The following is an 11,481-nucleotide window of genomic DNA, read 5'->3' on the forward strand; positions in this document are numbered from 1 at the left end:
TGAGCATTCGCTTTTAAATAGAATGACTTTTTGTTCCCACACTTTCATTTCTGCAATTTTATGTGTCTAATACATGCATGAGCAACTTATAACACACTAAACACACAGAACAACACGTTAAAATGTATGAAGTATAAAGAAACCAGCTGAAAGAAGACAACCTCTCAGTAAGTGATAATGTTCAGGCAGCCGGTTGTTATGGCAAAAATAATCCCTGAAAGTGTGATCAGGATGTGAAGGGGTCTTGTGTCACACTGAAGGGGCTTATTTGGTGAAAACAGCCGGCTGCTTGTACATTATTACACTTATTACACAGCTACTTGTCACATGAGAAAAAAAACGTAAAATATAAATTTTGAAATATTTGATTAGCTCATTATTACTATTTCTACTAAGGAATTTTTTGCTGGCGTGTGTTAGTCTAGATCAGTGGTTCATAAACTTTTTCATTGTAACGCCTGCTTTGTGGATCGTGCATTGCTTTGCAGTCCCCAAATAAAAACATATCAAGTTATACAATGCTGGGAGATCAATTCTTTGTGTTCTCCTGATGTTTGGTTGCAATATTTCATAAAATACAACAAAATCTGTGGCTCCCCTAGATCCATCTTGAGGACCTTCAGTTTGAGGTCTAGATGAACAGATTCCATTGACTGTATTGTTCTTCTGTCACTCTAATATTTTGTTCTTTGATACTCATATGATATCATACACATCAAATTAAACATCTAGAATATATTGTGTCTCTAATATAATGTGTCAATAGAGTTTGTGTGATGTGATTGATGTTATATATGTACACGCTGCACAGGTCACACGCTGTATGTGTTCATTCTGAATGTGTTTTTACTTGAAACGCTCTCACTCAACACTTGATTCTTTTTGTCATTCTATGATGAAAGCATTACAATTCATGACAGAATTCACAGTTTTCTCACAACTTTAGACACATTCTCAGAAAAAAACACCAACTTTTACAAACCCAACACAAAAACCTGAATGGTTTTGAGAAGAGAGCCTGATTTTAACCTGAAAATAGGAAATATTATTAAAAGAATTAAAAATAGAAGTTATTGATTTGTGTTAAGAGTTTCAAGAAAATGTAATTGTCTTTAATAAAAACAGAAAAAACGAATAAATTTACCCCATCCATCCCCCGTCTGACACACTTGGGATCTGAACAAACACACACCGGCACAGCCTGTCAGACTCACCCGACTGCATTACGGGCCCTGACCAAACCCTCTGTGTGTGTGTCACACAACACATGACATGTTTACACTGAAGAGTGTGCACTGACGAGACAAACTCAACAAAAGAACACAAGAGTGAGGTAGGTGAGATTTAGCAGATGTTATAATGACTGGGAATGTTGTGTTTGTGATCTGATGAAGTTGACATTAGTCTCCCTTCAGCAGAGTTTTGTGTGTTTTTCATGTTGTGACAGTGACACACAAGATACTGGAGCAACACATCTGCAGTCAGGCTAGATTTATATTTCAGTGTTTAAAAAACAATTATATCCTGTCCTGAGATTCTAATCATTTAACATTACATGTGTTTACTGTATGTGTGTTTTTAGTTTTGTATTTATGTTTTTATATAATGAGGTATTTTTAAATCGTACCAGAGATAAACAGCTTGAGAAACTCCTGGTGTTTCATTTTAAGCAAACTTAACTTTTCATTAAACTCTTAATTAAACATTCCTTAGAAACTATACAGAACAGACTGTAATTTAGTGTAAATGATAAAAGAATTGTGACGTCACTGCCGGTGAACACATTAAGTGTTTCATTTTCATTTGTTTGTTAATTTATTTCTTTGTTGTGGATGAAGCACAGACATATCACAGCACAAAGATCAGGACACGTTTTAACACATGTACTGTAAGATGTGTGTGTGTGGGGAACCTGGTTTTTATATTTTAGTGAGGACCTGTACGTGAACACACACCTAACCACGGGGGGGACTCCTGTCACTGTGGGGACCAAAACTGAGGTCCCCACAGGCACAAAAGCTTAGGAATTGTACAGAACGATAAAGGATCTTTAGGTTTAGGGGATAAAATATAGAGTTTGTACAGTATACAACTCATTATGCCTTTGGACTGTCCCCACAGAGATGATAAAACATACACGTGTGTGTGCGTGTGTATGTGTGTCTTCTGGAATTGTGCAACTCACTACATGAAGTTTGTTAAACTCGACTTTCTGCATTTCACGCAGTGTTTGTGCACATGCCCTTCACTCTGAGAAACACATTTGCCGTCTTTTCTGCATATATAATCAGACACGTGTCTGATGAAATGACCGTCTCACATCAGCATGAACGACTTTTCATAGGTTTGACTTAGGAACCCCCAACTCCAGTGGAAAACACAAACCTCGAGAGACTAACCAGGGGAACCGGTTCTCCTCAGGCACTACTGCTGCAACTCTACAAGGTCCACAGTGCCTGGGGCGGACTGGGAAGCAAAGTCAGACCTGGACTTTTTGGCCCCCATCTGCACTCTACCAAATCTGTCGACGGGGGGGTTGGTGTTGTATGCAGTGTTGGGTGTTACTAGTTACTAAGTAATGAGTTACTGAATTTAATTACTTTTAGTAATGGATTACTCTTCTTATTACTGTAATTTAATTTCAGTTACTTCTGATGTAATTTAACTAAACACTGTGTCACATATTCAATAGTGGAAGTGACATCAAAATTACTTAGTAGTCTTACTTTAAAATGTGTTCTTTAATGTATTCTTCTCACATTTGTATACTAATTAAGGTTCTATTTAAGGTTGATGTAGGGCATAGAAAGTAATTAGTTATTTAATACTTTTTGGAGAGAGTCATTGTACAGTAATCTAATGGCACTATTGAATATGTAATTAGTAACTAGTAATTAGTTACTTTTACAGAGTAACTTACCTAACACTGGTTGTGTGTAACGTGCACTATGGTAACCTGGGAACAATGTGAATAGACAACATGTTCAGGGCTGAACACCATTCTATGCCTTTTGATGAAACATTGAGCGTTTTTACTTCATTGTGCCGAATTGTTCTCTCTGCATGCATTCATGATTCAGCACGGTTCATTCAGCTGAGAAAAGTTTGTAATCGTGCCGTGTGCGCTCAAGTTGCTATAGGAAGTGTTTCTGGTTCTCATTAATGCAGCTTAACAATTCCTTAAAAGATTTGTATTGTAGTAGTGTTGTGTATGCAAGGCTGTGATGCGTCTTTAATCTCCATGTAAACTGATTTAAAGTGAGTGTGTCTGTCTCCTGAGGTCGGAAGATTGTTCCAAAGTTTAGGCGCTACATAGGAAAAAGTTCTACCACCAGCACGAGAATTACACTTCTAGGTATTACCAACTGGCCAGAGCCTAAGAAATCAGAAACAACATTGGAGCGTCTTTAAAACACTCAGGTGTTTTTTAAGTGAATCGGGAACTACTTTCTTCCAGACAAGCATACAATAAAACAAACCTCCGGTACTAATTCCAAACCGTCACGTCTTTAAAAATATGAGCTGCGCTGCTTCAGGAAAGTTCTTAGTGAGGAATAATGAGGCAGTGCGTGTGTGGGAATAAAGAAAGAGACTGTAAAAGACACTCATATAGAATGTGTAAGTCCCACTTTACTGCCGCACTTTCCATTGCTATTGAATGTAAACATTCGCTTCTTTACTGTAAAGCGCATCTGTCCATCCTCGAATACTGAGAGCTGTGAAAAGCTATTAGAGACACTGCTAATGTGTGTGTGTGTGTGTGTTACTTCAGTTTCACTTTCATAAGTCCGAGTTAGTTTTGCCTTACAGTGATGTGAAGCGGTTTCCGTGGTGATACCGGTGGAATATCCTATTAGCCAATCATATTCGAGAACCAGAAAGAACCGTTGTATAATGAAATGACACCCTTAGGCCTTTGTGTTTTTTGTTCTTTAAAGTTCTAACAGGCTGAAGCAGACTCATTTTTTTCTGTCAGCGGTTCAGTTTCTATTAGGTTAAAAGACTTGTTGTATATTGTTTGTGTTTCAGGATGGCAGAGTTTGACGTGGAGTTGTTCTCTGAACAGGAGCTGACCTGCTCCATCTGTCTGGAGATCTTCACCGAGCCCGTGTCCACACCATGCGGTCATAACTTCTGTCAGAGTTGCATTGGTGGTTATTGGGCTTCCAGTTCAGTCTGCACCTGTCCGCTGTGTAAACGTCCGTTCGGTGAAAGACCTGAACTCTGCATCAACCGTGTGTTTGCTCACATCGCACAAAAATACAAAGAGAAGCGCTACGGGGAGCCGCCCAAACCAAAAGCAAGACAAATATCCATTTCAGATGGAGTTTCACCGAGCGACGTGGACGAGCAGATCTTCTGTGACATCTGCAGCGGCAAGAAACAGAAAGCCGTCAGTTCATGTCTTACGTGTACTGCGTCATACTGCGAGATTCACGTGCTGCCACATCACCAGACGTCCTTCTACTCATCCCATCGGCTGCTGGACCCTCACGAGGCCCTGCGGGGTCGAACCTGCCCTCAACACGGACGACTCCTGGAGGTTTACTGTCGGACAGATGAGAAGTGTATTTGTGCTATCTGTGTGTTAGAGGAGCATCGCACACACACCACAGTCTCCATACAGACAGAGAGAGCTTACAAACAGGTCAAATCTCATCTCTCTTACACACTGATCAGTACACCAGACAAAACCCGTCCTGTAAAAAACGGATAAAGTACTTGCAGAAAATGACCAGTGCATCTTCCTTTATTTTACAGACATTTCCGATAATGCTCAAACGTAATTTAATTTAGCGCAAAATGTAAAATACAGGAAAAACAACTGTCAAAATGAATGGGGAAAACCCTTCATATTAATACGGTATATTGTGCCCAGTTTTTAGTGTTTTGTCATCATAATTTTTTTTACTTTAAAGTTTTCTGATTTATTTCTGATCCCTCAGTCACTAGATTCACATCCTCTTCTATAAACACGTCCGTATATACTTGACTTAATGTGATCTGAGAAATTGGGCAGTAGCCTAATGCAAATGCGTCGGCTAAAAAAGATTTCCTTTCAGAAGTTGTAAACATGACTGAAATCTATTTGATAAAATAAAGGATCTGAAGGCTTTTTTGAGTCTTTTTTCAGGTTATTTTTAAACACAAAAATCCAAACAGCAGAAAACTAAAGTGAAGAGCCTTGTGTATCAAAATCCTCTCTTGTTTTCTCATCTCATCTCATAGAGACTTCTGGGAAAAACTGAGCTGAACATTCAGATGTGTATTGAAAGAAGAAGTGTGGACTTAAATGAGCTGAAGAGTAAACTACAAATCCTGCAGGTATTTACTCTACACAACACATTTATATTTATTCATTTAGCCCACACTTTAATCCAAAGTCACTTACAGACGAGGGAAACAAGTGAAGCAATTGGGACGACATGAGGTTCACAGAGCAGAAAGATTGACACAGTTCAGTCTACTGATGAGGATCAGGTTCATCTGTAACCGGTTTCAGGAGATCAATCATGTCCTCTTCATGTCATCATACAGTATGAATGTTATTAGTTTATCAAGTGCGACTGTTTGTGCTCTCAACATTACTAAAGAAATCTATCTGATACGTTGATGATTTCCTGTGTGTGTGATAGAGTTGTGCTCACTCAGAGCTGTCTGAAGTGGATCAGCTTCTGTCTGATATCACACAGTCTGTGGATCGGATCCGCAGCGAGCTGGTGGGCGGTATCCAGGAGAAACAGGAGTCTGTGATTGGTCGAGGACAGAGAATGGTCTCTCAGCTGGAATCAAAGTTATCTGAACTACGAGAGCGGAAAGATGGACTGGAGGCTCAGGCCGTTTCTGAAGACCACATCAACTTTCTCAAGGTATATTTCTGTCAGTCTCATTCACAAATCCTCATTTTTACTGAAGAATGTTCCTGATTTCTCGATCAAGTGAGAATGCCTGAATTGACCGAATACACTGTATATTCAGACTAAAGCTTTTTTATTCAAAGTGACCAAATCAAACATTTTGTTTTCAGATAAAATAAGTAACAGGACAGTGTTTGAGGTGAAAAGATCTGTTTATTGTTAAGAGGTCACACAAAACACTCTTCGGCTGACAGAAATGTGAAAACATAAGACCTTTGTTCTCCATCAGAGCCGTTACTGGACCTGAATGAAGCCCTGGGTGTTTTAGCCGCAGGTGTATTTTATTTGCCTCTGATTAGAGGAGCAAAAACTGAGAAATGTTAAACATTTAATGCACCAAATCAAATCCCATGTCAAGTTAATCTTGTCTTATAAACAACTCCTGTCTTTACACACACACACACACACACACACACACACACACTCACACACGATGTGTTTGTTGTGTTGTGTTGAGGAAATGACTTGTGTTTGTGGTCAGAGTTTTGAGGAGATGAACCGTCCCGTTCAGGACACACACGATGAGCTGGAGGAGGATCTGACGTTACACTTCTCTCTCAGAGATGTGAAGAGAGCTTTAGGAGAGATCCGTGAGAGACTGGATGACATCAGCTGCGGTCAAGTGCATCACAGAGGCTCAGGTGAGATGTTCTTATCTGTCAAGGACTTCTCATTGTCATCTCAGTCTCACATGTTTCTCTCAGGAGAATCAAGTGAGATTGTCGTCACATGAAGAGTCTGGAGGTGTAGATGAATGTAGATTGAAGAGTCAATGTGATGAGACATGTCTGAGTTGATATCAAGATCTTTAAAAATATTGCAGACGAGACACATGTGAGCTCAGTTTGACACACTGTTGACATCTCTTCTCAAACTCAAGTGACAGACATATTCTCTGCAGAAAAAGTTTCTTTTTTGTCTCCTTTCAGTCTCACTGATGTCTAAGAGAAATAGTTGAGATCTCATGCGTGATGTTTCTCTCATGTGTGTGTGTGACAGTGTCAGGTGTGGCAGAGAGTGAAAGTATGACAAGTGTTCAATTCATCAGGAGGAAAGACCACTGGTCATTAAAAGGTAAACAAACAAATAAACAAATCTTTTTCAAACACGATCTATCTGTATCGTTATCTTCATCGAAGAAATCTTCATCTTCTTTTCTTGAATGTTTTATAGATCTGCGGAGGATCAAGACAGGTATGGAAAGCTCACAGCAGATCTGTTCTTCTTCTTTCATTGATGTGTATTTTCTCATGATGATATGAATCTGAATTTCACACTGACCTGAAGGATCTGGACACATAATTCATATCAAGAGGGATTCATTACAGCTTTATTTTCACGTCTGTTCATGTTGAATAGAAACCACATGACTTGTTATCTGTGTTTTTTTAACTTGTGCTTTACATGAATGTTCTCTAGTGTATGTCTAATGCTAGAGCTGGACCTTTCTCTCTCCGTGCTCATCTGGAAAAGATGTGTTAAAGCAAACATGTTTTCTGCAGTACTCGTGTGTCATGAGTTAAACGTCATGTGTGTGTCATGTGTGACTGAGTGATTTGGAGATGAACGGTTACTTACTTACGTTTGTGTCTTTTAGGTCACAGAAAGATTAAAGGCTTTCTTGGTGAGTATTATTGATTCTTATCGTAAAAGTTATGGAAAACATTCTTGAAGTAATGTTAAAAGGGCATTTTATCAACATTATATGTCATAGCTAAAACAATCTAAACGTTCAAAACGTATTTCAAAATATTATTTGTTGAATATTTTATAACATTCAGAAATAATGTTTGTCTAGCTTAATTCAAATGTTAGGCGAATGCTCTTAGAACATATTTTTCTGTTATACTGAACACAAACCTTAATACCAAAGACAAATTAAACAAGAATTAAAAGAAAGATTTTAATTGAGCAGTTTTGAGAGATTGAGCTTCAACAGTTTTGCATTCTATTTGAATTTGTGATGCAACTTTTTTGTTCTCTAAAAAGTCCCGAAATATTCACAGTGTAAAGAAAAACCATTGCATAATATGAATATTTGAACATATTTAAAATAAATGAATATTTAACTTTATTCACATTTTATTGATTTATCTATAATTCAAATAGTAACATTTTTAATTTTGTTTATTTAAAAAATACACTTATTCTATGTTTGATGCTCATATTTCTTAACAGGGGTTGTGTTGTTATATTAAACACTGAAGACGCTGGTTTTTAAATATATTTTAGGACTTAAGCCGCTCAACAGTTCAGCATTTCCACTCTCATATTCAGCATTTACACATAGTTCTAATAAGACTCGGTTACGTGTCTCATGGACATTAATACACACCATAAGAAACACTGACATCAGTGCCGTGATGAGAGCTTTGGAGATGCAGGTGCTCAATAATTTCAGATCACGTTCCGCCCATAGGCAAACACATTTCAGCCGGTCACAAATGCCTTTTCGTTTTTGAAGAAGCCACTTTGAGCATCAACATGTTCACTGTGGGCAAAGGGGCTCGTGCACCCTTCCACGTGCCTGACTCACTTTAAAGTCCCACTTTATTCCATCATTTTATCACTTTAATCATTACAATACCGTATGTATCATGTGTAACATCTATATTTTTATCCTGTGATCTGTTTTTATGCCTTAAAATGACTTGAATGTAAATGAGTCTCGACTCAGACCGTTGATTCCAATATATGACTAAAATCTGTGAACGTGATTGGTTACAGAGTTATGATGCGGTAAACAGAGGCAGTTTCCGATGGCATCTTTGGTAAATTGGAGTTTTATGGACAAAATACATAAATGGTTCAAAATTCTTATATTAATAAACTATTAAAAACACCACATGGTCATATGAGTAAGGGATAATTCTCGGCTAGCCGTGCATTTAAATCCTTTATTTTGTCCAAAGCTGAGGGTGGTTGCCTCTGCAAAGTGCAATAAAATCCTTAAATGCACGGCTAGCCGTGGATTATCGTACTTATACCATGGTTATTTGCCAATTTAAAGCTTTTATTGATGGTGTCATTTTAGATCACACAGGAGAAAATGACGTTTATTTTGTCAGTTCATTTGAAATGTAATCAAACTGACAGGAGCTACCCGTGCGTTAAAGGCTTTTAATGCACACCTTCCAGCCAATCAGAATCCAGTATTCGAACAGACCATGGTATAAATTACATCAAAAACTTGATTTTCACCACAGGATGGACAGAATAACACAAGTGTTCATTATATCAAAAACTGTATTCCAGCTAGCACACGTACATCTGTAAGGCATCTTCTACTGATCTGGAGCGTAACAACATCTGCTCAACATCTTAGAAAGAGCTGTCTTACATCCGTTCTAAATCATACACATCTTACAGGAGTCTTCTAGAAGTCTATATGACATATGACCGCAGACGTATTGCAGACGAGCAAACTATGTAATGCAGATGTCTTGCAGACGTAGCGTGCTATCAGGGATGGCTTCTGCATTTAATCTGAACCTGTGCACACACTGTAGTCTACTTCATTCATGTGTACACCTAAAACAGACATTGCTGCGTTTCAAGTACAGCAACATTAAAATGATCTGAGAAAGACCAAATTCCTTCATTTCAGAGGACATATCGCTGAATCCGGTGACAGCCTACCCGTTCCTCATCCTGTCAGACGACAGAAAACAGCTGAAGAGAGGCGAGAAGCTGCAGTTCTACAGAAACAGCGTCCAGCGCTTCGACGTCTGGTCCTGTGTGCTTGCGAAAGAAGGCTTCGAGTCAGGACGACACTACTGGGAGGTCAAACATCTTTGAAAACACAATCATGATTTATTTGAGATCAACTGCGGCAGCTACTTTATTCTACTTTTGTGAACAACAGACCCCTGTGAAGAGTGAGCTGCTGCTGATAAATGGAAGGTTTGAGACGTTTCTTTCTGACTTTCAGGTGAATGTTGGTGAGAATAAGGACTGGAAGTTAGGAGTGGTGCGTGAATCGTCTCAGAGGAAAGGTCTGTTTGACATGAGTCCTGCCAGCGGATACTACACCATCTGGTGGAGCGGGAATCATTTAAGAGCTCTCACAGCTCCTCCTCCTGTTAAGATTAAAGTCAGCGGCCGTCTGCGGCGGGTCGGTGTTTATCTGGACTGTGATGAGCGTCAGATCATCTTCTATAATGCCAAGACGGGTTCAGAGCTTTATTCATACACCACAGTAGAGTTCTCTGAGAAAATGTTCCCGCTGTTTGGCACCGGTGATAAAGACATACCGCTGGTGTTGATGTCCGTGTCTGTCAGTGTCCCCGAATGACCAGATCTCCTCATCTCAAAGACAGAAAGAATGATCACTTTTAACGAAAGAATAAAGAAGAACGTTCAGACTTCTCTCACAGCCATTATCACATTTTAAACATTATTCTTATTATATCAACTCAATGTTATGAACCTTAAAATAATGAAAGGAGAGTTGAGAATTTGAAAAGTAGCTGCAAGAAGATCTTTGTTTGACCTCAACACAATCCAGAATATTCTCGTACATCTAACTAACTTTTAGGCAAATGATTAAATCTGGTTACAATATGATTACATAAAACAAAAATACAAAATAACTACGTATGACTGAAAGATGTTTTTCAATTCCTTCACATACATGTAATGACGAGTTATATTAAATGTCATGTGCTCCACATTATTGCTGTAATATTAATGTTTATTCAGGACTTTGTTACAAATTCCACCTAATGGTTAAAAAAACAAAGCTTCATTTACACATTCAACCTTTATTGTCAACACCAAGAGAGTGACTCTGTATTTATATACAGAATGAAAGTAGTTAAAAGTAGTGGTAAGCCAAATGTCACACACTATAGGTTTAAAGACCAAACTGTCGTCATGGCAACAAACCGGTTTTATGAAGAAGTAACATTGACTGCACAAAAACTCAACAAATTCCATCAGACTCTGAATCAAGTGTTTCTGCTGTGTGTATGTGAAATTGTGATGTTTGCTGTGAAAAGCCAATAACATAACTGATCTTTCTGAAGAAGGTATGTAATCACCATCAGTCATCTCCAGATGCACTTGTGTCTTTATGAGGTATAAGCCTGCTTATTCAAGACCTTCAGTGAGAGCTTAAAAGCTGTTGATATATTGCTGAAGCCTTAAAGGTCCATCTAGTGGTGAAGTTGTGAATTGCAACCAATGGCCCACTCCACCCCTCCCTTTCAAAGCACTACGGGGGCTGAAAGAGGATGATGGCATCATGTTTTCGCTTCTTTGCTTAAGAAGATTAGATATTTACGAAACATGTTCTGTAGAGCAGTTTGTCCGTTTAGGGCTCCTGTAGAAACAACATCATGAATTCATGTAAGAGGACCCGCGGTGTGTGTAGATAGAAATAGCTTATAAGACCATATAAACAGAACGCTTCATTTAGTTAAGTCTTTATACACCTCTCAAGATGTATATTATGTTGCGTTTCTGTCAATAGACTCTCAGAAAAACTACAGACGGGTTCTTTGAACACATATATAAAACATATCATCGAAATCTGTACGGCGGCACCACCAGAAACACGACA

General features: G+C 38.5%; 1 protein-coding gene across 2 annotated transcripts; it reads left to right on the forward strand.

Annotated features, from left to right (window-relative positions):
• Nucleotides 1-1,231: 1,231 nt before the first annotated feature.
• Nucleotides 1,232-11,348, forward strand: LOC130415316 (E3 ubiquitin-protein ligase TRIM58-like). Of its 2 annotated transcripts, none has more exons than XM_056740909.1 (10): nucleotides 1,232-1,333; nucleotides 4,030-4,648; nucleotides 5,230-5,325; nucleotides 5,637-5,870; nucleotides 6,400-6,559; nucleotides 6,918-6,992; nucleotides 7,092-7,112; nucleotides 7,516-7,542; nucleotides 9,526-9,701; nucleotides 9,850-11,348. In XM_056740909.1, the coding sequence occupies exons 2-10, from the start codon at nucleotides 4,031-4,033 to the stop codon at nucleotides 10,210-10,212; spliced, it is 1,770 nt and encodes a 589-aa protein (XP_056596887.1). In that variant the 5' UTR covers nucleotides 1,232-1,333; nucleotide 4,030; the 3' UTR covers nucleotides 10,213-11,348. The 2 variants fall into 2 exon arrangements, with proteins under 2 accessions (XP_056596887.1, XP_056596888.1); XM_056740910.1 differs by having other exon boundaries at nucleotides 5,694-5,870.
• The last annotated feature ends 133 nt before the right edge of the window (nucleotides 11,349-11,481 follow it).

This window comes from Triplophysa dalaica, chromosome 25 (assembly GCF_015846415.1).
Source record: "Triplophysa dalaica isolate WHDGS20190420 chromosome 25, ASM1584641v1, whole genome shotgun sequence".
Taxonomy (NCBI): Eukaryota; Metazoa; Chordata; class Actinopteri; order Cypriniformes; family Nemacheilidae; genus Triplophysa; species Triplophysa dalaica.

Coding starts and splice junctions, on each gene's coding strand:
- LOC130415316 (XM_056740909.1), top strand. CDS start 4,031: ATGGCAGAGTTTGACGTGGAGTTGTTCTCTGAACAGGAGCTGACCTGC. Junction 4,649..5,229: donor CAGAGAGAGCTTACAAACAG/GTCAAATCTCAT, acceptor CTCATCTCATAG/AGACTTCTGGGAAAAACTGA. Junction 6,560..6,917: donor AGTGCATCACAGAGGCTCAG/GTGAGATGTTCT, acceptor TGTGTGTGACAG/TGTCAGGTGTGGCAGAGAGT.